Source organism: Gorilla gorilla, chromosome 4 (assembly GCF_029281585.2).
Source record: "Gorilla gorilla gorilla isolate KB3781 chromosome 4, NHGRI_mGorGor1-v2.1_pri, whole genome shotgun sequence".
Lineage (NCBI taxonomy): Eukaryota > Metazoa > Chordata > Mammalia > Primates > Hominidae > Gorilla > Gorilla gorilla.
In genome coordinates, this window is record NC_073228.2 from 144,188,187 (window position 1) to 144,215,893 (window position 27,707).

The 27,707-nt window shown below is 47.8% G+C and overlaps 1 protein-coding gene across 2 annotated transcripts; it reads right to left on the bottom strand.

Moving 5' to 3' along the window:
* Nucleotides 1-6,472: 6,472 nt before the first annotated feature.
* HBEGF (heparin binding EGF like growth factor) lies at nt 6,473-21,769 on the bottom strand. 2 transcript variants are annotated; one of them, XM_004042620.4, is made up of 6 exons: nt 19,892-21,769; nt 19,520-19,693; nt 16,255-16,432; nt 9,499-9,654; nt 8,291-8,381; nt 6,473-7,914 (listed from the first exon to the last, which is right to left on the bottom strand). In XM_004042620.4, exons 1-5 carry the CDS (start codon nt 19,935-19,937, stop codon nt 8,309-8,311), a joined length of 627 nt encoding a protein of 208 aa, XP_004042668.1. In that variant the 5' UTR covers nt 19,938-21,769; the 3' UTR covers nt 6,473-7,914; nt 8,291-8,308. The 2 variants fall into 2 exon arrangements, with proteins under 2 accessions (XP_004042668.1, XP_063562880.1); XM_063706810.1 differs by having other exon boundaries at nt 6,473-8,381; nt 19,892-20,284.
* Nucleotides 21,770-27,707: the final 5,938 nt, after the last annotated feature.

The following is a 27,707-nucleotide window of genomic DNA, read 5'->3' on the forward strand; positions in this document are numbered from 1 at the left end:
CTGGCCTCAGCCTCCCAAATTGCTGAGATTACAGGCATGCCATCTGCCATCATGCCCAGCTCCTTGTCTTGCTTCTTTTACTTTTGCCCCTTAGAACCTGTTCTCTGCATAGAAGAGTCATATTTCTGAAACATGTAAATTAAATTATATCACTCTCCTACTCAAAACACTGCATGGGCTTCCAAATTGTTTGTCATGGCCTACAAAGCCCCATATGGTCCTTGCCTTGCATCTTCAACCTCTGATGACTGTGCTGCAGCTGCAGGGGCTCCCTTCTGTCCCTCACACATGCTTTGCTTTTTTTTTTTTTTTTTTTGAGACGGAGTTTTGCTCTTGTTGCCCAGGCTGGAGTGCAATGGCGCGATCTCGGCTCACCGCAACCTCCACCTCCCAGGTTCAAGCAATTCTCCTGCCTCAGCCTTCCCAAGTAGCTGGGATTATAGGCATGTGCCACCAAGCCCGGCTAATTTTGTGTTTTTAGTAGGGATGGGGTTTCTCCGTGTGGGCCAGGCTGGTCTTGAACTCCCGACCTCAGGAGATCCACCCACCTCGGCCTCCCAAAGTGCTGGGATTACAGGCATGAGCCACTGCGCCTGGCGTTTTGCTTATTTTTGTCTCAGGGACTTCACCTGCATGATCCCTTCCTGTCTCGGTTCAGATGGTACCTCCTCAGAGAGAGCTTCCTTGAGGCACCTACATAAATGAATTCTGTCCCCACCTACTCTTGAGCACACCACTGGTGTGTGTGTATGTGCATGTTACTTATTTCTGAAACTGTCCTGTTTCTTTATCTATGCATGTATTATTGGTCCATGCCGTGTGTTGTCCGTGGTTCTTCTCCAGTGACAAGAATAGTACTTGCGGCCAGGCGCAGTGGCTCATGCCTATAATCCCAGCACTTTGAGAGGCTGAGGAGGGAAGATTGTTTGAGCCCAGGAGTTCAGGACCAGCCTGGGCAACATAGTGAGACCCTGTCTTTACAAAAAAATACAAAAATTAGCCGGGTGTAATGGTGTGTTCCTGCAGTCCCAGCTACTCAGGAGGATTGCTCGAGTCCAGGAGGTCGCAGCTACAATGAGCTGTGATCACACCACTGCACTGCACTGCAGCCAGGGTGACAGAGTGAGACCCTGTCTCAGAAAAACAAAACAAAACAAAACAAAACAAGAATAGTTCTTGGCACATTATGAGTACCCAGTGAATTTTTTGGGTGAATAAATTAATGTCCTTGCTCCAAAATCACTTCTCTTTCTTTTCTCTGTCAAAATGCCCTCTCCTTCAGAGCATGGATCTCATTCGGAAGGTGATAGGGAGACCTCCACAAACGTTTGCTGAATGAATGAAGCTGAAATGAATTACACCATCAAAGAATGCCAGCCTCTTAATGCATAGCTATTCCCAGGAGGATTAGCATTCTCAAACAGGAAGCTTGAATTTCAGGCACTGTTGACAAAGGGAAGAATTTCAGGGCAGCCGAGTTGAAGTGATATTTTTGGACAGAGTTGCTGTTCCATGGCTTCTTAAATCCAGAGATACTTATTAAGACCCTTTAGGGCTCCTTTGAAACTGAAGTTGACATTAAAATATGAAACAGTGATAGAAAAGGATTGTTTGTTTATAAGGAAAGAATTGTAGACTGGGAATCAGAAGCCTGGGTTTTAATCCTAGATGTGAGACTACAGTAAGTAATTAGCTCCTTGGACAGGTCGCTTAAGATAACCAACATTAACTGAGTATCTAGCTCATGCCCGGCCCTGAGCTAGGCACTTTACTCACACATATAATTTTTATTTTTCTGAGACAGGATTTCACTCCCTTGTCCAGGCTGGAGTGCAGTGTCGCGATCACGGTTTGCTGCAGCCTCGACCTCCCAGGCTCAAGCCATCCTCCCACCTCAATATCCCAAGTAGCTGGGACTTACAGGTGCTTGCCACCAAGCCTGTCTAGCTTTTGCATTTTTTGTAGAGACAGGGTTTCTCCATGTTGCCCAAGCTGGTCTCAAACTCCTGGGCTCAAGCCATCCGCCTGCCTTGGCCTTCCAAAGTGCTGGGATTACAGGCCTGAGCTACTGTGCCCAGGCACACATATAATTTTTGCAACTCTTTAAGGTAAATATTTTTAGTGTCTCTATTTTATAGACAGGGAGACAGGTTCAGAGAGGTTAGGTGTCATGTGTGAGGGCACTTCCCTAATAACAGTGGGAGCTGGATTCAGCCACACGTTTAGGTCAGTCTGCATTCCTGTTTTCTTCCACTTCCCCCTGACAAGACCTCTTGGGCCACCTTTCAGGGATCTGTTAACTGGGGGCAACAGAAGAAACTCTTTTTTTTGAGATGGAGTCTTGCTGTGTTACCCAGACTGGATTGCAGTGGTGCGATCTCGGCTCACTGCAATCTCTGCCTCCCGAATTCAAGTGATTCTCCTGCCTCAGCCTCTCAGGTACCTGGGATTACAGGAGTGCAGCACCACACACAGCTAATTTTTGTATTTTTAGTAGAGACAGGGTTTTACCATGTTGGCCAACCTGGTCTCAAACTCCTGACCTCAAATGATCTGCCCACCTCAGCCTCCCAAAGTGCTGGGATTACAGACATGACCCACTGTTCTGGCCCCAGAAACCCTTGAGCTCTAAGGAGTTGCTCTCTAAGATCTTTTTTCTTTTTTTCTTTCTTTTTCTTTCTTTTTTTTTTTTTTTTTTAAGAGATAGGGTCTTGCTCTGTTGCCTAGGCTGGAGTGCAGCAGTGTGATTATTACTCACTGTAACCTCAAACTCCTGGGCTCAAAGGATCCTCCCACCTCAGCCTCCCAAGTAGCTAGGACTGCAGGTACATGCCACCACATCAGGCTAATGTTTACATTTTTTTTTTTCTGGTAGAGATGAGGGTCTCACTATGTTGCCCAGGCTGGTCTCGAACTCCTGGCCTCAAGTGATTATTCTGCCTCAGCCTCCCAAAGTGCTAGGAATCCAGGCGTGAGCGACTGTGTCCAGCCATTAAGTTCCTGTTAGTATTATTTCTCCATCATATTATTTCTGGATATGGGAAAAGAGAAAACAACTCTGGGACAGAGAACTCATTTAGGAATGTAGCTTAGTGTTTACAGTGAAGGTTTGAAAATTAGGCTCCTTGAGTTTACATTCTGCCTTTACCACTTTCCTTAGGCATACATTTAACATCTCTCAATTGCTTCTCAATTTTCCTCATCTATAACACGGACACAGTAAGGTGTGTTGAGATGTAAATGAGATAGTGCCTGTAAAGTGTGCAGCCAGCCCAGTGTGCGATACATACTGAGCATTCCATGAAATGTTAAATGTTTATTAAACGAATAATGATTATTATGAACACTATAAAAGAAAGTTTCTCAAAGGAGGCTGAAAGGGGAGCCCAGAGAGAAGAGGTAGATGCTTTTTAGTGCTCAGGGAGGACCAGATTTCTTCTGACAGCCCGTCTTGAGAAATGGCTGCAGGTTCGGAGGCTCCTAGGGCCACTGTATAAACCAAGAAGATGCCCAGAGGAGCTCCAGAGGACGTCTGCTGAAGGGAATTCCCATGAGAAACAGGGGCAGAGGAGAGAGCAGTTGAAAGGCAGGAAGCCCTGAGCCTGCAGGAAACATTAGCTGGAGAAACAAAGTGTGCTTGGAAAAGCCCAGCTCAGGACAAGAGCTTGAGACTGAAAGCTTGGAAGCAGGAAAGGGAGCCCCAGGAGAGTTCAAAGTAACTCACTACTCCAGTTATTTCTGATGTCTTTATTATTCTGATTACCACAGATAATACATTGGTACTTCATAGAACTTTATGCAATGCAAATAGCAAAGGAGTTCCCTATTCAAGTTTTTAAATTTTTTTTTTTTTTAGACAGGGCCTCACTCTGTCACCCAGGCTGGAGTGCAGTGGTACAATCACAGCTCATGCAGCCTCAACCTTCTAGGCTGAAGTGATCCTCCTGCCTCAGCCTCCCAAGTAGCTGGGATTACAAGCACACACCATCATGCCTGGCTAATTTTTTTTTTTTTGAGATGGAATCTTACTCTGTTGCCCAGGCTGGAGTGCAATGGTGCGATCTCAGATCACTGCGAACTTCTGTCTCCCAGGTTCAAGAGATTCTCCTGCCTCAGCCTCCCAAGTAGCTGGGATTACAGGCGTCTGTCACCACGCCTGGCTAATTTTTGTATTTTTAGTAGAGACGGGGTTTCACTATGTTGGCCAGGCTGGTCTCAAACTCCTAACCTCAGGTGATCCACCTGCCTCGGCCTCCCAAAGTGCTGGGATTACAGGTGTGGGCCACAGCGCTTGGCCTGGCTAATTTTTTTATTTTTTGTAGAAACAGGATTTCACCATGTTTCCCAGGCTGGCCTTGAACTCCTGGGCTCAAGTGATCCTCCTGCCTCTGCCTTCCAAAAAGCTGAGATTACAGATGTGACCCACCACAGCTGGCCCTAAAAATTCATATTTGGTGAATTTCTCAAAGTGAATACGCTCATGTAGCCCGCATCCCAACCATGGCACAATTTATCAGAACACCAGAAGTCCCTCTCTTCCAGTCTTTACTGATCACAATGGGAGTCTTTTTCCTGATTTTTTTCACCATAGTTTTGCCTGTTTTTAAATTTTAAGTAAATGGAATCACACAGTATATACTTTTTTGTGAATCTGGCTTCTTTCACTGAGCAATATGTTTTGCAACTCATTCCTATTGCTATTTAGTACTTCACTGTATAGATATATCCCCAATTTATTCATTTTTATCATCAAATACTGATGGGTATTTAGATGGTTTCCAGTTTTTAGTTATTGTAAATAATGCTTGGATTAATCTTGTGCATATCTTTTTTTTTTTTTTTTTTTGAGGAGTCTCACTCTGTCGCCCAGGCTGGAGTGCAATGGTGCGATCTCCGCTCACTGCAACCTCCACCTGCCAGGTTCAAGCAATTCTCCTGCCTCAGCCTCCAAAGTAGCTGGGACTACAGGCGCATATCACCATGCCTGGCTAAGTTTTTGTATTTTTAATAGAGACGGGGTCTCACCATGCTGGCCAGGCTGGTCTCGAACTCCTGACCTCATGATCCACCTGTCTCGGCCACCTAAAGTGCTGGGATTACAGGCGTGAGCCAGCGTGCCCAGCCTCTTGTGCATATCTTCTGGTGAACATATGCACTCATTTCTCTTGAATCCCCAGGAGTGGAATTACTCCTGGGGTATGCATATGTTCAGCTTCAATAGTTACTAGTGCCTGAAGTCTTGAAAGGATGTTCCAAGTATATACAAGATCTCTGTGCGGGTTCCTGGAAAAACTTCAGAATATCACAACTCTGCAAGGGAAGAGGATGAGGAAGGGGCAGCCCAGTGGCACTTGTCGAGTGCTACTGCACTGCCCTGGTCCACATGATGGACTGTCCAATCCACCAGGACACATGACATGCCCCAAATTCCACTTTCATTTTGTCACCACCATCCACATTCCCCAACAGAGACCCCTCTCTAATCCAATCACACTTTCAGGGCAGATTGGATTGCATGTCTGTCCACTTGCTGGCATTGGACTGAATTGTATTTCCTACATTCATTCATCCAGGTAACAAATATTGAGTGCCTACCACTCAATTGCATTGTCTTAGAATCTAGGAGAGGAGCAATGTACACACCCCTACCCTCATGGAGCTAACATTTTCATAGGAGGAGATGGACTATAAACAAATAGGAATATGTTAGTGGTGATAAAAAGCAATGTAAGAAGAGTAAGAGTAGGATGGGAGAAGGAATGTGCTGTTGTTTAATAGGGTGGTCAGGGAAGACCTGCAGAGCAGACAAGATCTGAAAGACATGATCACTCTGGCTATTACACTGGAAATATGTTATATGGAAGCAAGATGGAGCTAGAAAGGCAGAGGCCATCACAAAAGTGCAGGCATGAGATGATGCGAAATTGGACTGGGTGATGGTAGTGGCAGTGATGAGAAGTGGTTGCATACAGCATGTATTCTAAAGGTAGTGCTGACAAGATTTGCTGATGGATTGGCTGTAGAGCAAGATAGGGTAGTCAAAGACATCTTGTTCTTGCCAGAAGCAATGCCTGTTCATATGTGCAGCATAGGAGTAGATCCTGAGTCCAGGGCCTGTTGACTGAATGGGTGGATATCTTCCCTGATTACAGCCAGCTAAACATGCTGTGTGAAAGATCTGTTCTTTCTTATCTCAGACATAGCATGGTATAAGTACTAAGACAAAATAATTGGAGCCAGACTACTAGTCCCAGCTCTGTCATTTACTAGCTGTGTAACCTCAGGCAAGTTACACAACCACTTTGAGCCTCAGTTTCCCCTTCTGGAAAAATGGGACAGTAATAGTACCTGCATCGCAGAATTGTTGTGGTAGTATACATAAATAGGCCTGGTATAGAGCCTACCACCAAGTCAGGGCTTAGGAAATAACTAAGTTAAACCAGTTCCCAGTTAAAACAAACAGACAAAAGGCTATGGAATAAGGGTTATCTTTATTTGGATTGCAAAGTATAAATATGAACCAGGTTTGGAAATACAAGTTGTAACAGTTCAGAAATGGCACCAGAAACTTCCAGAAAGGACCATGACAGCATACCTTCATCGTTTTAGTGAGGTGGGTGGGATCATACAAAGCCTTCCCCACCTCCAACCTTCTTGGTAGCAATTGGCAGGTAATCAGTTACCAAGAACAGTCAGCTTCAGTGTTCCCTGTTCCTTCTCAGCCTTTTGCTTAGCTAATACCTTCTCCAGACTATCCTCTGCTGCACTGACCCCTGCATGGAGTAGCACCAGAAGAACGGCAGGAGTTAAGAGAAATGTCTTGACACAAGGGAAAGTGAGTTCCCACGCTGTGGGCCTGGGGCCGTGGGGGTGAGGGACCAGGAAAGCTACAGGCATGGAAGCCCAACCTCTTCTGAGACTTGGCAGGGAGAGGACACGGGGAGACACTGATATCTGTTACACTTTGACATCAGCACCTTGGGCTTTCAAAACACAAATGGTAGACAAAATCGCCTAGGCAAGACTGCGGTCCAACTCATAGAGTGGCTCTGACCAAGTTAACCCCTACATCCTGACCATACAGAGCTCCCGCAGTGGCACTCTGACCACGGAAGATCTGCAGAAATGTAGACAGACAATAAATTACTACAGATGGGTCACAGAACCATCCTAGCTTTGTGGCAAGGGTGGGTGGCACTAAGCCAGATTGTGGGGATGAGGAGTGGAGGGCCAGGAAATTGCCAAAGTAACAGTCTAGGCACTTGAAATATTATTGTTAGATTGTTAAAAACTAAATAAATTAACATACATAGAATAAAATAAATATATAATTTAAGAGGCATTTACAAACAACAACAACAAAAATAGTTGTTATTTTTCCATCTGGGTAGAAGTCCCAAAATTCAGTTCTCAGGCTTGTAGTATTTCACAGTTAACTCATCAAATCCAGCACTGGAGGGTCCCAATGGCAGATCCCTTGGTGGTACTTGAGTACATGGCTTCTCAATCTTTGTTGCTTTCTTCCAGTTCACAAATCTTTCCTTCTTGCTCTCTTTCTTCTTCTTCTTTTTTTTTTTTTTCAGTCAAAGATCCTGGAGCATATGGAATTTAACCGGCATTCTAATCCAGAAGATAAGTGTTTAAACAAACTTATGAGGGGAAGTGGGGTTTGGTGGAGGGGAATCAGAAGGGCATGAAGGTCCCTTGCTTTTGCTTTCTTCTTACCCAGATACCATCGGACATACTCTGTTTGGCACTTGAAGGCTCTGGTATTTTGGCAAAGCAATTATGGGAGGCCCAATCCTAGACGGCAACTGGGGACGAAGGAGTCTTTGTGACTAGATGGAAGTCTTTCCCCTCTGCAGTCTGAAATCACCTTGTGTCTTCTCAGAGGTAGCAGTCCCCAGCCGATTCCTAAAGCACAAAAGGAAGGCATGTAAAGCCAGGTCCAGTCTAAAGAAGTCTTAAGATTTTCCTGGTCCAGTCTTTTTTATTTTTAAACTTTTTGAGACAAGGTTTCACTCTGTCTCCCAGGGGAGGAGAGGGGAGGGGAAGGGAGGGGTGAGGGTGGGAGAAGCTGTCCTCTCAGACATCTCTCTTAGGTGTCTCTCTAGCAACTTTTACCTTAAGTGAAGCACTGAGTCTTTTTGAAAATAATTCTGCAATGGGATATTAATGTCACAGTAGCCTGGCCCCCAACCCCTAGATGAAGAATTCAGCACCCACTGAAGCACAGCCAGGAAAGGGGACAAAGGATAATCATGTCATGGGGCAAAGGATGGAGCGTTACCTTGAGCACAAGTCTCTCTCAGTGGGAATTAGTCATGCCCAACTTCACTTTCTCTTCATTTTCCACATCATAACCTCCTCTCCTATGGTACCTGAGGAAGATAAGTTTTGTGAATAAGCCCTGCCTGCTATGACAAAGTGCAGATCCAGAGCAGGTCCTTCCAAAGAACTCTGCCATGGTGGTTTCCTCTACTACTTGGAAAAGCCCAGACAGTAGGGCAGCCCAAACTCTGGTCAAAGGCCCAACTGCCCCGAGGAACTCCTGTCTCTAATAGCAGGATGCAATTTACAAAGAGCTTTCACCTCATTTACGTGATCCTCACAACATCCTTATGAGGTAGATGGACAAAGATTATAATCACTACAAGGTTACAATCCTCAGAAAGACAGTAACTTGTTCCAGGTCTCATGACAGATGAGTTACACTGCTTGAAAACAGGCATAGAGCCGGGCACGGTGGCTCATGCCTGTAATCCCAGCACTTTGGGAGGCTGAGGCGGGCGGATCACGAGGTCAGGAGATCGAGACCATCCTGGCTAACACGGTGAAACCCCGTCTCTACTAAAAAATAGAAAAAATCAGCTGGGCGTGGTGGCGGGTGCCTGTAGTCCCAGCTACTCAGGAGGCTGAGGCAGGAGAATGGCGTGAACCCAGGAGGCGGAGTTTGCAGTGAGCCGAGATCACACCACTGCACTCCAGCCTGGGCGACAGAGCAAGACTCTGTCTCAAAAAAAAAAAAAAGAAAGAAAGAAAACAGGCATAGAGTGCTTGGTGGGTCTCCCAAGCTAGAGCATACCTGGATTAGAAGCAGGGCCTGAGGTCCAGACGCCTCAGAAGTGGAAGGATATACCACTAGCACCACCCACACCTTGACTACCAAACCACATACTAATGCCATCAAAGAACAGCCAGGAGAAAGAAATGTGTGACAAAGTGACTCCATGAGTGGGTAGCTGGGTCACGGAGGCAGGAAAAGAACTCCTGTGAGGAGCAGAACCTGCTATGGCCTCGCAAATTTGACCCTGGGCTCTAGACACAGGACTCATGTCATGCCAGAAATACCAGGTTTTTGGAGAATCTACACCCCGGAGCTAGCCCATGATTTGGAAAGATTGAGGGAAGTGCATGTGGCCATCAAGGAGAGGGCCCAGGAGGAGGAAGAATGGGAGTGATTTGCAGAAACAGCCTGCAGGGGACCCCAACACTCACCTAAACATGAGAAGCCCCACGATGACCAGCAGACAGACAGATGACAGCACCACAGCCACCACGGCCAGGATGGTTGTGTGGTCATAGGTATATAAGCGATTTTCCACTGGGAGGCTCAGCCCATGACACCTCTCTCCATGGTAACCCGGGTGGCAGCTAGTTCAAGACAGAACAAGAAGGAGATGGAGTTAGTGCTTTGGCCTCTCTTGGCAATGGCCCACCTGCATAAGCCAAACCCCATTCCTTATACCCTCAGCCTGTCAATCCCTGACCACAATCCCTGCCCATCCTCCATCCTTCTCCTCTAGTAGAAAACTCTTTAAAGCCCCTCTGAAAGCTCTGTAGCATTCCTCCCTCACTTGACACCCTCCCCTTTTCCATTTCCTCTGGTTCTCTGGGCTGAGAATCCTGTTCTAGGCATGGAAAAAGCAAGGGAGGACTTGAAGGCCTCAGCTAGATATGTTCCACGTGTGGCTGATTTATGACATGTGTGTTCAGGCGTTCTGTTTAAGCCACTTATAAGGGCTTGGGCACAAGAGCTGGTAGGCTAATTTGAGGGAATTTGTATCACTCCCTCCAGTGAGGCCCCTCAACATTCTGACCCAGAAATAAACCCAGCCTTCCCCATCGTGCTTCCAGCGTCCAGTCCCTCTCTACTGCTGTCCAGCCTATTAATAGGCCCTGTGCCTCTGCCACGAGTCGTTTTTCTCAAGTTTCCTTCATTTAACTCCAGCTCCCCCTGGGTGCAGGGCCCAACTTGGGAGCTCAACTCTGGCCTTTGGCCTCTGCATGCTGAGCTACCAGGCCTCTTTCATCACAGGACAAACCAAACAAATCAAGAAACATCTTTCTGCCCAGCTGCCCTGCCAGAGCATGGAAGAATGTCAGAAACAATCCCTTGGCTCTTCTCACTCAAGAAATAAATCACATGGCAACTGCCTTTTCTTTTTCTTTTTCTTTTTTTTTTTTTTTTGAGACAGAGTCTTGCTCTGTCTCCCAGGCTGGAGTGCAGTGGCGCAATCTTGGCTCACTGCAACCTCTACCTCCGGATTCAAGTGATTCTCCTGCCCCAGCCTCCCGAGTAGCTGGGATTACAGGTGCCTGCCACCACGCCCAGCTAATTTTTGTAATTTTTTAGAAGAGACGGAGTTTCACCATGTTAGCTAGGCTGGTCTCGAACTCCTGACCTCAGGTGATCCACCCGCCTCTGACTCCCAATGTGCAAGGATTACAGGCATGAGCCACCGCACCCGGCTGGCAACTGCCTTTTCTAACACAAAGCACTTCCTTGAAGCTCTTAGAAAGACTCGGACGTGCTTACAGTTGAAGAAGCACATTCACAACCTTTCCTTTATCTGAGCATCCCAGAGATCCTTTGATATAAGTAGGAGCCCTGTTTTACAGAAAGGTGGAGTGGTTTTCCCAAGGTCACACAGTAAGACAGAAATGAAAATGTAGATGTAGACTGTCTGACTCTGAGCTCAGTGTGCTGCCCACTCACACCTGACAACTGCCTACCATCCAGCCAGGGGGCACAGTGGCACTGTCTGCCTGCGGACTTTAGACCACCAGCTGCTGAAGGAAGCACCAAGAACCTGGTGGCCCTCTTTTCTGAGGTGTGCTTTCTCTGGGAAGGAGGTGCTTTCTCTGGTACCTCAGAACAAGGAATCCCTTCTTCCTGCGGACAGAGCACCAGGGAAGCTCCAAGAGACAGACTTGTCCACAACCAGCAGTGGCAGAGGGGCCAGGCTGGGTGGTACTGCATTCTTGCTTTCCTGCCCTGAGCCTCTCCCTGCCCTAGTTCCTCCTGGGTACTTCGAGAAACCACCTCACAGCAGGATAAATGTAGGTCAGGCCCACTATACACATAGCACAGTCCACAGTTCCTTGCCCAGCCTCTCCATGTATCTGTCCCATCAGCCCATGTAGGCCTAAAAGCAACCCCTATCCTGCCAGGACATGGAGGACACTTGCACGAGCACCCCTGGAAAATCACTTGTGCACAGCAGTTTACCATTCACAAGCCACTAGCCTTATCTACTAGCTCAACTGAGCCTCCTAACATTCTAGTAGGCAGGTACAACCCCATATTACAGATGGAAAAGCTAAGATTAAGGGTCAGAGAAATTAAGTGATTCACCAAAAGTGGCACAACTAGGAAGCAGCAGGGCTAAGACTAGGAACAAGTCTTGGCAGATTCCAAATTCATCATTTCTTCCACTGTGAACAATGCAGAATAGTGCAGGTAACTCCAAGGAAGCATATCTGATAGGCTCCTGGGGGGGCAGTCTGACCCTTCTCTCTATGTTACTATTATTTATTACTCATAACTTGAATAATAAAGAATAATAATTAGCAATCATTGAAGGCTTACCATGAGCCAAGTACTTTGTGCTAACTGCTTTACAAGAATTATTTCATTTAAAGCCAGCTCTGTGAAGGAGAAGTTACTAGCCCCATTTTAAAGATGGACTGAGGCTTAGATTTTGTTAAACACCTCGCCCAAGGTTACAAAGCTAGTGAGTCGTAGAGCCAGGATTCAACAGCAGTCTGGATGACTTCAGAGACTTTGCTTTCCTGGGAGGAGGGAAGCTGAAGTTGAGTCTGTTTTTCACTTCCAGTCCATCATTCAAACTCCACAGGTAGTTACTCAGAAGATAGAAATAAAGTTTGGCCTCAGAGTCCCGCAATTCAGTTACATAATCCCTCCACCCCCACCCTGAGTCAAAAGGATAATAATGTAAACATCCTAATATTACCTCCCTCCCTCTCCCTTTGCAGACAACTCCTGGCTTCCCCAGAGAAGGAGGGGGGGATGAGTACATTCCAAGCATCCCAGGGTAGGGGCAAAATTTTGTGTCTTGTCCAGAGCCAGCCACCCACCAGACTAGGACACATTCTTCCCACCCATGTCTGTGACCCATTTCAGAACTTGTATTACAACAGATGCAAGAACGCTCTAGGGTCCAGAGACATCTTCCAAACTGGATTTCTCCACCTTTACCCCAGGAGGTGGAGGGGACACGTCTGGATGGAGGAGACTGAGTGCATGAGTTCCAGACTGGTTCTGCTGCTATTTCTAGCCAGGTAATTTTGGGCAAGTCACGCTACCTTTCTAAACATTGGTTTCCTCATGTAAAACACAGGGATAAGAAATGCCTACTTCACTAGAGTATTGTGAAAAGATAAAATGAGGTAATACAAATGAAAGGGCTTAATAAAGGCCAAGTCCCACATTGTGTGAGTTATTACATAATCAGACTCCAGAGGTTACTGCCCATGGCCTGAGGAATGGGGCACCCAAGTCAGATGGAGACAAGAGAAGCGGGATCACCATTCCTTCTTAGCACCTGGGCAGTGAGGCCAAGTAGAGCCCCCCAGCCTGTCTCTCCTCCAGCTCTGAGTCCTCTTCAGCCCAAGTGTCCCCAGTTTTCCTCCAGCCACAGGAAACTCTGCAGCCAATTTCTGGGTAGGCAACTAGTCAGGAATCCCAGGAAACTACTCTTTTATTTATTTATTATTATTATTTTTTTGAGATGGAGTTTTGCTCTTGTTGCCCAGGCTGGAGTGCAATGGCACGATCTCGGCTCACTGCAAGTTCTGCCTCCTGGGTTTGAGAGATTCTCCTGCCTCAGCCTCCCTAGTAGCTGAGATTACAGGCACCCGCCACAACGCCCAGCTAATTTTTGTATTTTTAGTAGAGACGGGGTTTCTCTATGTTGGCCAGGCTGGTCTCGAACTCCTGACCTCAGGCGACCCACCTGCCTCGGCCTCCCAAAGTGCTATGATTACAGGTGTGAGCCACTGTGCCCAGCAGAAACTACTCTTTGAGGGCAACTTTTGGCTGGTGACACAAAAAGGGTTTTCTTGTTCATGGTGGCTGCAGAGCGCTAGTTTAGGAAGCCAGCTAGCCTCAGGCTCACCACAGCAGCCTGGACACACCCTGGCTAGTGGTTCCTGGGTCTGGAGTCAAACAAGAGCCACAAAGATCCCCAGATGAACGTGCACAGATGTCACATTCCCCCAAACCAGGATTTCTGTCTTCTTGCTGCTTTCTGCCCTGAGTAGCAAGGGCAGGAGGCAGTTGGGGGCCAGTCCAGACATGCAATCAACCCCCTGAAAATCTGCCCAGGAAGTGGTGGCCCACGCCTGTAATCCCAGCACTTTGGGAGTCCAAGGCAGGCTGATTACTTGAGGTTAGGAGTTCAAGACCAGCCTGGCCAACATGGTGAAACCCCATCTCCACAAAAATTTAAAAATTAGCCAGATGTGGGGGCATGTGCCTGTAATACCAGCTGCTCAGGAGGCTGAAGCAGGAAAATCACTTTAATCTGGGAGGCGGAGGCTGCAGAGAGCCGAGATTGTGTCACTGCACTCCAGCCTGGGTGACAGAGCGAGATTCCATCTCAAAAAAAAAAAAAAGGCTAGATATGGTGGCTCATGCCTGTAATCCCAGCACTTTGGGAGGCTGAGGCAGGTGGATCACCTGAGGTCAAGAGTTCAAGACCAGCCTGGCCAACACAGCAAAACCACGTCTCTACTAAAAATATAAAAATTATTAATTGGGCATGGTGGCAGGTGCCTGTACTCCCAGCCACTTAGGAGGCTGAGGCAGGAGAATTGCTTGAACCCAGGAGGCAGAGGTTGCAGTGAGCTGAGATCACACCACTGCACCCCAGCATGGGAGACAGAGTGAGACTCTGTCTCAAAAAAAAAAAAAAAAAAAAGAAAGAAAGAAAAGAAAAGAAAAAAGAAAAAGAAAATTCTGCCCAAGAAGTTACTGTAAAGTTTTCAAATCAGATTGCTGTGCTGTTAGACTAGTAAAAGAATAAGAGACCTCTAGGACAACAGCTGCCCTCTGCCCTCTATAAAATGCTGCTCCAACTCTATAAGGACAGATACAGGAAAGAAAGATGAAAGCCAACACCCAGTACAGCCTGAGGGCAAGAAAAGCATGTTGGACTAGGAGTCAGGTACTGAGACTCTGTCTTATTTCCAACTACTTATTTAGCTATTGACCTCAGGCAAATTACTTCCTATTTTCTGGCTCCAGTTTCATCACCTTTCAAGTAGAGGTACCAAGTCCTGCCTATTCAGCAGAGGGCTTTTGAAAAATCCCAGGAAACTATATCTCTCCAGCTCCTAAAGTAGTGTCTGCCACCAAATAGGGGCTCAACATACTTGGGCTCAACTCATATTATATATAAATACTGAAACTCTGGGACAAAGGAGAGATGACATCATTATAGTTATCACTATCCCTAGGGACCACTGGTAAGGTGGCCTGGGCACCCATATCAGGTTCTCTGGGTTTAGGTGGTCATCCGAGTCCAGCTCTCCTTATAAGGCAACCTTATAAGGCCTCTCAACCACACAGTGCAAGCCCCACATCCATTCACCAAAATGCCCAGGACCAATCTGGTATAGACAGATTCCTGACCTCAATCCACCTTGACTACTTGAGTCACCTTCTTCACCCTGTACTAATGATGCCATTTTACAAATTTAAGATTAACATTTCCCACCCTGTCCCAAGACCTTGGGAAGGATAATATGGGGGCTTTCTATGCCACTCTTAAACAACTCCCTCTAATACCAAACTCCTGACAAGGATGTTATAGGAAAGGATGCACAAGTGACTGTGGACATGGTGGGGAGTGATGGGTCTGCCTGCCAACTGCCAAATACAGGGCAGCTCTGCTGTGTGTGATCAGACCAAACAAGGAAGCTTTAAAAAGCCAAGGGATCTGCACCAATCACCAGTAGAAGGGATGCCAGGCACACCGCCTTCTTGACAGGCTGGAGGCAGTGTGCGTACAACAGTCTCTTGGCCCTGTCCAGTCTCCCACTAAGGCCCCCAGAGCCTGCCTCCCCACAGGGAAGGGAACGGATGTTTGCAGCCTGACGCAGGGTGTTGGCCTCAGGCACAGTGGCAACATTATGCCTGCCAGAGAGCATGGTAGTGCTGTCATCCCTGAGGGGTTGCCAAGGCAGCCGTTTGCTGGGTTTGGCTTAGGAGAGAGGCTAAGGAACCCACAGCCCCTCCACCCACACACCTACCCAGGGAAGGGGTGATGTTGCCTGACCGGGGGCTGATGCCTAATGGGTCAGGTTCCATTTCCTGTGAACCCTGCACAAAGGAATTGTTCTCCCACACCGTGGCCAAAGGCCAGTACTCTCCATGTCTCCCACCTCCTGGTCCTTGCTGGGATAAGGAAGAAGAAAGAGAGGCCTCAACCTGCCACCATGATGATCCCTCTCTGTACAGTCCTGCCATGCCTCACAGTCAATCCACATTTGCACACTTACATGCACATAAACCCAAATACACACATACCTATACAACATGCATCCAAATGCACCTCCTACCTTCCCACAGGAGCTCTACTCTGCCCTGGAAGCCCACTCTGCCATGTTTCCTACTGGCTTCTCCCTCCCAGAGTAGGGCATCAGGCAAGAATGAAGGGCCTGCCTTCAGGTGCCAGCTGTCCTAGCCACATGCTCATTTCTGGGCAAGCAGGAAATGTCCCCAAGGATTAAAGCACGTCACAAAACCATACCACAGGAAATTGCATCCTATAGGGGGGAGGGGGCTTCCGCTGACTAAAAATATATTTCCCCTCCTCCCAACTTCCGCCCAGAGGTTGAGAAGAAACTGGGTGAAATTATGAATTCAAGGAACAGTGACAACGAGGAACAGCCACGTGGCTGACAAAGTGTGCTGATGAGATTCAGCCCTGGGGAAGGGGCACTTACATGCAGGAGGGAGCCCGGAGCTCCTTCACATATTTGCATTCTCCATGGATGCAGAAGTCCTTGTATTTCCGAAGACATGGGTCCCTCTTCTTCCCTAGCCCCTTGCCTTTCTTCTTTCTTTTCCCGTGCTCCTCCTTGCTTGGTGTGGCCAGTGCTTGTGGCTTGGAGGATAAAGTGACTGTAGGAGAAAAGCACTCTGTTAAAGTCTGACTCTTTGGGAAGAAAATCAGAAGAGCATAGTGCTTGAAAGGAGTATATATGCTTTGATCCCACCTGAAGTCAGAGATCTGGGAAGGCCCCTTAGCTCAGTGCCTCCTAAGAGGCAGAAGGAAGAGCAGGAAGATTGGGCAGAACCACCAGAAAGAGGGAACCTCGGTAGGAAGTAGAAGCTAGGGTGGGTCCCAAGGAAGGCATTTCACAGTCTCAGTGTAAGAGCCCCATTCTCAGAATGCTTTTGTTGAGTAACTGGGCAATTCTACCAACCTCACCTCCACCCTACTGTCCACCTTACACCCCCATCTCCTACTCCCCCACACCCACTTCATTCTATTTTGGCCTTCAATCAGCCTCATTTCCTGATGCTGTACTCAGTGAACCACTTGCAGAAAGACAGTGTCACACACAAAAATTGCTTCTAGAGAAGGTACTTGGAGGTTTTGGGGTTGGAGGGCTCCTAACATAAGAACAGTGTCCATGTGTTCAGGCGGTCTCTTCTGGGGCACCCCTTAGTACTATGAGCCCAGGGCAGAGCCTGGCTCAGGAACAGCAAGCAGGCCAGCCCTGGTCACGGCCTTGCTTTTTCAACTTCAAGCAAAATATTTAACTTGCACACCCTTTATAGCTCACCCACTTTCTCAAAGATTCATTCATATTTAACCCCTAATGTCCTGTTTATAGCTCTCTGGGTTGGGGGGTACAGGGTGTACAAGGGATAGAAAAACGGAAAGTAAGGAACTGTCCAGAAGGAACTGGAACAATGATGACTCCCTCCTTCTTTCTATGCTTCAGAGAGACTGGGGGAAAAACAGCCTCACCCAGATATCCAGCTGGGATTGATCAGGGACTATGCCTATCAGCCCAATCCCACCCTTTTATCCCCCATCAGGAAAAAGGTGCCCACATCCATGGCTACAGCCATGTGTCTTACAGAAGGGTAAGCATGATACGTTAGACTAGAGACTTAGTCTCAAGCTAGAGGGACTTCAAAGAATACCATGTGGCCAGGCACAGTGGCTCACGCCTGTAATCCCAACACTTTGGGAGGCTGAGGCAGGTGGATCACCTGAGGTCAGGAGTTCAAGACCAGCCTTGCCAACATGGCAAAAATCTCATCTCTACAAAAAATACAAAAATTAGCCGGGCGTGGTGGTGTGTGCCTGTAATCGCAGCTACTCAGGAGGCTGAGGCAGGAGAATCACTTGAACCTGGGAGGCAGAGATTGCAGTGAGCTGAGATCGTGCCATTGCACTCCAGCCTGGGTGACAGAGTGAGACTATGTTTAAAAAAAAAAAAAGAAAAAACTCATGGCAGGCAGAGTGACTTACTCAAGGTCATGCAGGATTGGGATTAGAACTGTGTTCTCTGGACTTCACTCCAATGTCCTTCCTCACCACACCAAGCTGCCTCACACACTCCCATCTCCTCCCTCTCACAAGTCTAGAGCACCTGAGATGCTGATCCAGGCATGAATGGGCTCTGAAGTCCATAGACCTGTGCTCCAATTTCAGCTATTTACTGTGGGCAGTCACTTAACTTCTCTGAACCTCAGGTTCTCAGTAAAACGTGGATAGCCAAAGTAACTATCTCAAAAGGTTGCTATAAGTGTTACATTAGCCAGGATAACATATCAAGTGCCTAGAACACAGTAGGAATTTAATAAATGGTAGCAGTCATTTATTTTAGGTGGTAGGATCCCCAGACCTGAAAAATAGTCCTTGCCCAGCAAAGCCAAAAGAAGGGAAGAGAAGTAGGTGCCAGCAGCCCCCACAGTCTTTCATTTCCTCTCATCCAGTCCCAGGCCCCCTCAGAGCTCAGAAGGTGATACAGGTGGTCAGAGGAACCCAGTGACCAGAGCTTCGGGGAGAGCAAGGCAGGGGGGCCAAGCCAATCAGAAAGGGGAGGGAGAAGGTGCAGGGTGACAGCCAGGCTCCTGCCATGGACAGGGAGCAGTGAGTCAGGTCTGCAGAGGTATGAGGAGCAGCCGTGTGGGTGGGGGGTGGGGGTGGGGTGAGTCACAGCCCAGCCCTGCCCAGCCTAGGAGGAGAGGGCCAGGAGAATCCAGGCTGTTCAGGTCATGGGCAACCCCAGAGGGCCACTGGGAGAGGATGAAGTATGGGAGCCCAGGCTCAGTTTTGGAGTATGTGCTTGATTTATACAACGTAGAGAGAGTATCCAAGGAAAGCTCCTGGGAATGAGGGAGAAGGGCAGCTGAGGAGCAGGTGGAACTAGAACAGGTGGGCATCTGTCCAACCAAATATAGTCATTCCAGGGTACAGTGCTGAGTCCTTGCTCTACCCTGGATAATCTCCTCAGGTTTGGAGGCAGGAGAGGTGGCAGGCTCTGGACTCTGCCCTGTACCTGTACTTGGCCACAGCCAAAGAGGCTGGTTGGAGGATCCTACACAGCCCTCCCCATTTGGAGTCTCCTCAGGAATGCAAGGTGCTCAGTAAGCTGCAGGTTTCCGGTAGCATTCACAGATATCCAGCATTTTAATACAGCCCCCTAGGGGCTCAGTGCTCACCATTCACAGCCTCATCTAGGGCGGCCAAGAGCTCCTCATTCCCCTCTGTTTCCCCAATCTGGAGACAGGTGGATGGAGGAGGCTAACACTGCACACTTTCTAGAGATGTACCTGGACATCTCCGCATCTGTTACCTCTATTTTATATATAATAGTCATTTGATATGGGAATTAGAACTGGTGCCCATTTTTACATAGTAGCTCTAGGGAAAGCATCTCAACCATTCCTTGTTCCTATCATCCAGCTTACCTAAGAAGAACGTAACAACCCCAGACAACATGTGTGTTTCAATTTGCCCCGGAGTACCCAGAAGGGCAGCAACCCAGCAGGTGAGGCAATGACAAGAGAGAGAGAGTGGGACCTATATTCCAGGATCCCCCAGTGCCCATCAGGCCGATCAGCTTTTCCCCGAGGTTCTCCATGAATACCCTCAACCCACAGTATTGCCCAAACAGCAAGAATCTTGGATCTGCTTATTCTTCAACAGCCCACCAAGGTCCAAGGATGGGGGGCCTCCACACCCACCTCTCAAAAGGTCCAGATCTGCCTCTTGCAAGTCACGGACTTTCCGGTCCCGGCCGACTCCTAGGGGTAGCAGCTGGTCCGTGGATACAGTGGGAGGGTCCGGGTTGCTGGTTCCAGCAGCTAGCCCTCTCCGAAGCCGCTCCAGGCTCTCGCCAGTCACCAGTGCCGAGAGAACTGCGGGCGAGAGGCCAGGCCGCATCAGACACCCGCCCAGACCCCCGACCAACACGCACCGATGCCGACGCCCGTCCGCCAGAGCGCAAGGGCCCCACCAAGTGGCCCGTGCCGGGTGCGCTGCGGCGACCTTCCCCCATGCCCCCAGCACAGCGCCCCCATCCCCCCGATCTCCGGGGGCGTCGGCAGCCCTCTTACCTGCAGCCAGAAAGAGCTTCAGCACCACCGACGGCAGCAGCTTCATGGTCCCGCACCGAGAGGAGGCGGCGAGGCACCAGTCACTTTCGAAGCGGCGGCCACTGGGCGCTGGCACCAGAGCTGGGCGGCGGAGCTCAGGAGATTCCGCCGGGCACCGTCTGCCGCCCGCCTCTGCGTGCAAGCCTGGCCGGGACCCAGGCGCAGCTCGCTCTTCTTGAGTGTCTTGTCTTGCTCACTCAGCCCGCCCGCGCGGCCGCCCGACCCCGCGCGCCTAGGTCAGGCCAGCTAGCAGCGTGGCCCGCGTAGCTCCTTCGGCCGAATGAGCGCTGCCCGGCTCGCGGCCGGGAATAAGGCTCCAGGAGGCGCCGAAGCTCCGCCCCGCCCGGCGCCGCCCCCTCCCTCCTCCCGTGCTGGGAAGCTCGCCCGGCTCGCGGCGCCGGCAGCGCAGCCCCCGACCTCGCGGTCGCGGCGGAGGACTGGGCGGGAGGAGAGGGCGGCGCTCACATTTTTTGGGACCAGGCCGAGGCAGCCGCGGCCTGATTGTGGGTAGGGCTACTGACCGGCAGGTGGCGGAGAGCGGTTCCTACCTTTCCCCAAACGCCTGTCACTCTGCAGCCTTGTGACTGACTGCTGAGCTGAGTTCTGTTCCTGGCCTGGCCTCTTGCTTCATCTCAGCCCCATATCAGGGGTCTCCATCCCTGTCACCCTCTAAGTTTCAGAAGCCCACCTTTTGGCCTACCAACACGGCAAGTATCAAATAATAATTAATTCATTTATCATTTAAAAATTAGACACGTGAATGCCAGCCGTTCTCATAAACCCGAGATAACCAGAGTTGAAGTTGCAGGCACTTAGTATCAATCCAGCAAAAGCAAAGGAAGTTAGTACTCTCCTAGTCTCTGGAGTGGCTTCCTCCCATCTTCCCTCAGGGGACGTTAGGATTTTTGAACTATGGGTTGTAATTCCCAGGCTTCTGAGATTGGAGAGACACAGGTTGTGAAACAAGCCTTATTCTTTTCCTTGCCTTTGACTGCCACCTTTTTCCTCAACATAAAAAAATGAGCCACCCTCCCATAGGACCCAGCTGGCTAACCTAGATTGCTGTTTCACAGACACTAGGTGTTTCTCTTCCAACCCATGTGCTTTTGCAGGGGTCTTCTGGAGTCACTGTCCTGACCCAAAGAAATGAGTGTCTCAGTAGGTATTTCAGTTTCCAGGGACGTGCTGGGGAGATAGTTGTTTGACACAGGGCTGGGTTGGCTTTCAGAGCCCTGAAATTGTGCCAGATAGAGCACTTGCCGGATTCTGCCTGTGTGTAGGGATAAAAACAGGCCTGCTATTTATACACAGTCTATCCCACTGTCCCTCCCTATCCCCACCTTTGCAGGGGTCAATCTGGCCCTGACCTCTTAACTTGCTCCAGTAACCTAGGCCTAGGTTTCCATAGTGCACTGGAATCACTACAGACCTGAGTTTGAATCCTGCCTTTGCTACTTACTGTGTGACCTTGGACAAGAAACTTAATTTCACTGAGCCTCAGTTTTGATGTCTCTCAAATGGAAAAAATGATAACAATAATAATAATGACTACTTTGTAGGGAGCTTTTTGAGAAATGAATGTGGGAACACATAAAAGTAGTTAGTATATTGCCAGGCACACTATAAGCTCTCAATAAATGTGACCCATTATTATTGTTGCTGTTAATAATAATCACTAAGCACTTGACCACTCTATTTCCTTAGAGGCCTCTTTTCTCTCCCTTCCCTAGATCGCTTGCCTTCCCCTAGGCCATATCTGAGGCTTTATGATATAGTTGGGCTGGTTTCAGACAGAAGCTCACCTGTCACCTATTTGGCTAAGAGCCACTGTTAGATTATCCTTTTGGGTGATCAGTATCGGGCCTAGGACCTCAGTGCATGGTCACCGCCCAAGCCATGACTTTGCCCTCCCTCAGCAGCTGCCTGGCCATCTGCTTCCCCAAAACAAAGCCACCTTGGGGTCAAGGCTCTCCCCAGGGGAGGGTGGAGAGAAACACTTCCTGACACATGGTCAAATCACCCCCTTTCCCCCACCCTCGCCAGAGTCACACCCTGCTCTCTTGCCCCAGCCTGCCTTTCTCCCTTCACATGCTCTGTCCTTCCGCCTTCTCACCCCCACATCAGCCTCAGTCCCATTCATGGGGCAACTCCAAACTTTCATCACACCTGGAGCCTCACCCCAGCTAGGTTTGTGTGTCAGCCAGGTTTTACAGGAAGGGCCTGAAAAAAGAAGATAAAAAGCTTGAATTGGATTTGGGGCAGTCACTTCCCCTCTCAGAATCTTGGATGTCTCTGAGCAAAGAAAAGGAATCACAATTCATGCTGAGGCAACCTCATTAACTCAATTATATCATAAACATTAACTGAACATTTTTGGGGGGCACTGGGGACATAGAAATAAATAAGACAGCCCAGGACCTGCTTTCACAGAGCTTATATTCTGTAGTAGACAGGCAGCACATTAAGGAAATAAACAAGGAAAAACATATCCTATAGTGATAACTGCTAAGATGAAAGTTAAAATACAACGATATGCTGTAGGATAATATGTTCCAGTGCCCAGGATGACACCTTAGACTGATTAGCAAAGCCTTCTCTGAGCAGGTGACATGTAAGCTGAGGCCTGAATGAGAAGAAGAAATCAGATTTGGGATCATCTATGACAAAAGCATTCCAAGATGTGCAAATAGTGCAAAGACTCTGAAATGGAAAAAAGTTGGGAGCATTCAAGGAAAAGCAAGAGGGCCAAAAAAGGAGAGATATGGGATGATATTGGAACAAAGGCTAGCAACAGATAAAAGAGGACGTTATAAGCCAAGGTAGACACTGGATTTTATGCCCCATTATTGTCAGAATCATATGAGATGTCAATGAGACAGCACTGTCATGCAGGATTCCTCCATATCGTCCCCTCCTCCTGCTCAGGTCTCCCCCACCTGCTCTCTGGATGTCAGGTTGTCAAATGCCAGGAACATAGTCCTAAGGAAGTAGAGTTCAGACAGACAAGCCTGCTTTTATTGACTGTCTATTGACCATGAGCAAACTGAGGCTTGGAGACTGATTAGCCCTGGGCCACCAGTGAGTCAGAAGGGGGCAAGTGCAGAGCAGAAACCCTGGCATCCTGCTTCCCAGCCCATGCGAGTTTCCTGGGCCTCTGGAAAGGCAGGCTCCATGGGACTCTGAGTGCTGCTGACTCACTGCTAGGCCAGAGTTCTTGATTTGGAGAGAGCACTTGCTCCACAGTGGGGAGGACCTGGAAGAAAGCGGTGCTAGTGGTGACAATTCCCCTGTAATCAACACTGCACATGCATTATCTTGCTTGATCCTCACAACATCCCCCAAACTAGACACTGTTATCATCATCCGCATTTTAAAGGATTGAAGCTTTAAAAGGTAACATCCCAAGGTCACCCAGCTAGTGAGTGTCTCAGCCTCAATTTGAAACCCCCTCGTTCACTTGGGCTTGTGCTCTCCTAAGCTCAACACTCAAATGGATGAGACGACAGCCGCCATCTCTATGCTTCTGTGGAGGGTAACATTATCAGTTTCACTGAGTTTCAGTCCTTCATCTGTTCTGAGGGATAATGATAAGAAACTCTGGCTCAATAGACTGGAAGGATGCTTAGGTAAGCACAGCAGGGCAGCTAATGAAGTGGATACAGTCTTGGGAGTCAGATACTTGGGGGTTCAAATTTTGTTGGGTTTTTTTCTTTCTAACTTTGAACATGTTATTCAATTTCTCTTACCTACAGTTTGCTCATCTGAAAAGTGGGGACAATAATAGTAATTATTATTATAGGGCTTTTGTGATGATTCAGTCAGATCATGTGTATAAAGCGGAATATGATGCCTGGCACATAGTAGGTACTTACTCAATGACAGCGGTTTTTATGACCAAACTTTTTTCTTGCTTTCTTTCCTTTTTCTTTTTAAGTGGGAACTTGAATAAAATGTTGGTTTATCATGAGCTAGCCATCCTCAGAGATGAAGTGTTCCTTTCTGGGAGACGGCCATGCTTATCAAAGAGATGCTAGATCTGCAAGGCCACCCAGAGTTTTGGAAACCTCAACCCAAAAAAGCAACTCAGGCTCAGAGGTCAGAGGGAAGCTGTGCCCTCTGGGGGAGAGGATTCAGCTGCCTTCTCATTCCCCTCTGACCAGAAGTGAATCCTGCACAGCCCTTGAACTCTGTTGCATTGGGGAGAGGGGTAAAGAAGGGCACCTCCATTGAGAGTAGGTCTGACCATGAGCCCAGAGTTACCCAAACTTGGAATGTCAGGATGAGGGGTCATTGCTTCTTGGCCCAGGCTGGCTTCTCTCACCCCATCTGAGACAGTTAATCAAACAGTTTGGGCATACAGCTGGATTAGATTAGAATTCAGGCCTGCCCTTTGGAGTCCCCGTGTACCTTCTTATGCTGGCTGGGCACCTGGAAGTAGCGTGCTTCATGCATATTCAGGGATGAACAGGCTCTGCTGTCTGATTGTTTGGGGCTAGGATCTATTTGAATAGGATGAAGGATAGGAATGGATGAGATAGGGAGAGGCTTTTGGAGGTCAGGGGGTTTCAGGAATCCGTGTCATCTCCAGAAGATGTTGAGGAAGGAATATTTATAATGTGCTGGATCCCAAACCATCCTTCTCTATTTCTGGTCCCATTTTTGTGACTTTGAATGATTAACATCTCCAGACCAAGGACTTTGCCCCTACAGCCATCCCCTCTGTGTTGGCCAGCACAGAGAGGAAGTGATTCCTCCCTCATTACACACCCATCTCTCTCTTCAAGCCTCAGATTCCTCAAGTGAAAAATGAGAACTTGAAACAATTACCCTGCATTCAGGCACCGGCCAGTATGTCCATCATGAATTATTTGCTGTCATGTTGCTGTCAAAAGACTTGAGGAGGCTGGGCGCGGTGGCTCATGCCTGTAATCCCAGCCCTTTGGGAGGCTGAGGTGGGCAGATCACCTGAGGTCAGGAGTTCGAGACCAGCCTGGCCAACATGGCAAAACCCTGTCTCTATTTATTAGTACAAAAATTAGCCGAGCGTTGTGGCAGGCACCTGTTATCCCAGCTACTCAGGAGGCTGAGGCAGGAGAATCACTTGAACCTGGGAGGTGCAGGTTGCGGTGAGTTGTGATGGCACCACTGCACTCTAGACTGGGCGACAAAGCGAGACTCCATCTCAGAAAAAAAAAAAAAAAAAGACTTGGGGAGACAATTCTATAACAATTGACAGTGCCTGATTTACAGGGTGTGATAACCTTTCTCTCTGTGTCTCAGCTTCTTCGTCTATAAGTGGGGAGAATAACAATCTACTTAGGAGGTTCTTGTGACAACTGAAGGAGATAGCATCTCTGAAGTGCTTGGCAAAATGAAAAGCCCTATATAAATACGTCAGAGCTCCTGTTAACTTTTCTGGTGCTTAACCTTGGAATGTGGTCACATCACATTCTGTACCAGGAATGTACAAGTTCGGTTACTCTTAGAAATGCAGTTGCAGGTCTGCAATTTAACAATTTCACATTATCCATTTGCTCGTTTTTTTAACTAAGGGTTGGTCTAAGACAATGGTTCGCAAAGAAAGAGATACTGCCCCCTAGGGGACATTTCAGGAATTTAGTTGTCACTGATTGGGGAGTCCTCAGGCATTTGGGAGAAAAAGGGGTCAGGAAATTACCTGACTGCTTTTGAGTGTCCTACCAGACACATATCGGTAAAAAGCTTGGTTGTAATAACTTGAGCCTAGAATCATCTCTAATTTACACAAAAATGTAACAAGAGTTTTTGCAATGACTTCCAGGAATGAAATTAGTGTGAGTTGTTCATTTTGGTGATATCTGAGCTACCAATACAATGCACCTGTTATCAGGCAGTATTTATAGCTGTGACATTCAAGGTAAATCTGTGTGATTGTAATCAACGGGCTACTTCATTGAGATTTCTGAGTAGTTGTGAGCAGGCATTTGCCAATTGTAATAATGTTATTTTAAAAATCATTTTATCTTTTATATTAATTACAGTTTTTTTATTATTTTGTAGAGAGAGGGTCTTGCTCTGTTGCCCAGGCTGGGATGCAGTAGCACCATCATGGCTCACTGCAGCTTCAACCTCCTGGGTTCAAGCGATCCTCCTGCCCCAGCCTCCTAAGTAGCTAGGACTATAGGCATGCACCACCACACTCAGCTAATTTTTAATTTTTTGTAGAGATAGGGTCTCACTATTTTGCCTAGGCTGGTCTGAAACTCCTGGGCTCAAGCAGTCCTTCTGCCTTGGCCTCCCAAATTGTTGGGATTAAAGGTGTGAGCCACCACACCCAGCCAGTATTAATTTCTTTAGAGTAAATGTACAGATAGGATATTATCTTTAAACTTCATTTCAGGATAGTAAAGGGGTGTTAACATTATTTGTCATAAAAAAATGAAATATTGATTCTGAAAGGATTGAGAACCACAGACACAAGAGATACTCACATGAAAAGCCTTTCTATGGCTGGGTGTGGTGGCTCATGTCTATAATCTCAATACTTTGGGAGGCCGAGGTGGGAGGATCACTTGAACTCAGGAGTTCAAGACCAGCCTAGGCAACATAGTGGGACCCTCCCTCTACAAAAAAGACAAAAATTAGCTGGGCATGGTGGCATGCACCTGTAGTCCCAACTACGCTGAGGTAGGAGGATTGCTTAAGCTCAGGAGGTGGAAGTTGAGGCTGCTGTGAGCCATGATCGTGTCACTGTACTTCCAGCCTGGGCTACAGAGCAAGACTGTGTTTAAAAGAACAACAACAAAAAAAGCTTTTCTATATATCCTTTGTAAAAGTGCTCTTCCAGATACTATTCCATATAAGGTCCCATGTAATAAATTCCTCTGGTAATGTAGTCTTGACTATCATGGCTATCTGGTATAGGTACTTCCTTTTATTATTAGATAATAACAGGTGTGGAACTCATATGTTCTTTTTTTGCCTCAACTGCCAGGAAGCTCACAGTTAAGTTTTGAGACTCAGTTGCAGTCGTTATCCTTAGCCCAGCATTTTGAGGATAATTTATTTTTTAGACAGGATCTTGCTCTGTCACCCAGGCTGGGGTGCAGTGGTGCGACCACAGCCTACTGCAGCCTTGACCTCCCAGGCTCAAGTGATCATCCCACCTCAGCTTCCCAAGTAGCTGGGACTACAGGTGCACCACCATGCCCAGTTAATTTTTTTTTATTTTTAGTAGAGGTGACCTATCACTATGTTGTCTGGGCTGGTCTCCAACTCCTGAACTCAAGTGATCCTCCTTCCTCGGCCTCCCAAAGTGCTGGGATTACAGGTGTGAGCCACCACGCCCAGTCAGACAATTTCTTTCCCTTCCAATTTGATTTAATTATGGGGCTCTCTAGTCATTCTTTATTTTCATTTTATTTCAGAGTTGGGGTTTCACTCCATTGCCTAGGCTGGAGTACAGTGGTGTGATGACAGTTCATTGCAGCCTTGAACTCCTGGGCTCAAGCAACTCTCTTGCCTCAGCCTCCTGAGTAGCTGAGACTACAGGCACATGCCACCATGCCTAATTAAAAAAAAAAATTTTTTTTTTTCGGTAGAGGCGGGGTCCGGCTATGTTGCCCAGGCTGGTCTCAAACTCCTGGCCACAAGTGATTCTCCTGCCTTGGCCCCACAAAGTGCTAGAATTATAGGCATGAGCCACCTCACCCAGCCCATTCTTTAAATATTTACTTGTTATCTATGTCTTTTATTGTAAGCCACCTTTAAATCTTTTCTGGAAGTAGGGGGAGCATAA

Coding starts and splice junctions, on each gene's coding strand:
- HBEGF (XM_004042620.4), bottom strand. CDS start 19,937: ATGAAGCTGCTGCCGTCGGTGGTGCTGAAGCTCTTTCTGGCTGCAG. Junction 19,694..19,891: donor GAAGCTCTTTCTGGCTGCAG/GTAAGAGGGCTG, acceptor TCTCGCCCGCAG/TTCTCTCGGCACTGGTGACT. Junction 8,382..9,498: donor GTGGGGCTTCTCATGTTTAG/GTGAGTGTTGGG, acceptor TATCTTCCTCAG/GTACCATAGGAGAGGAGGTT.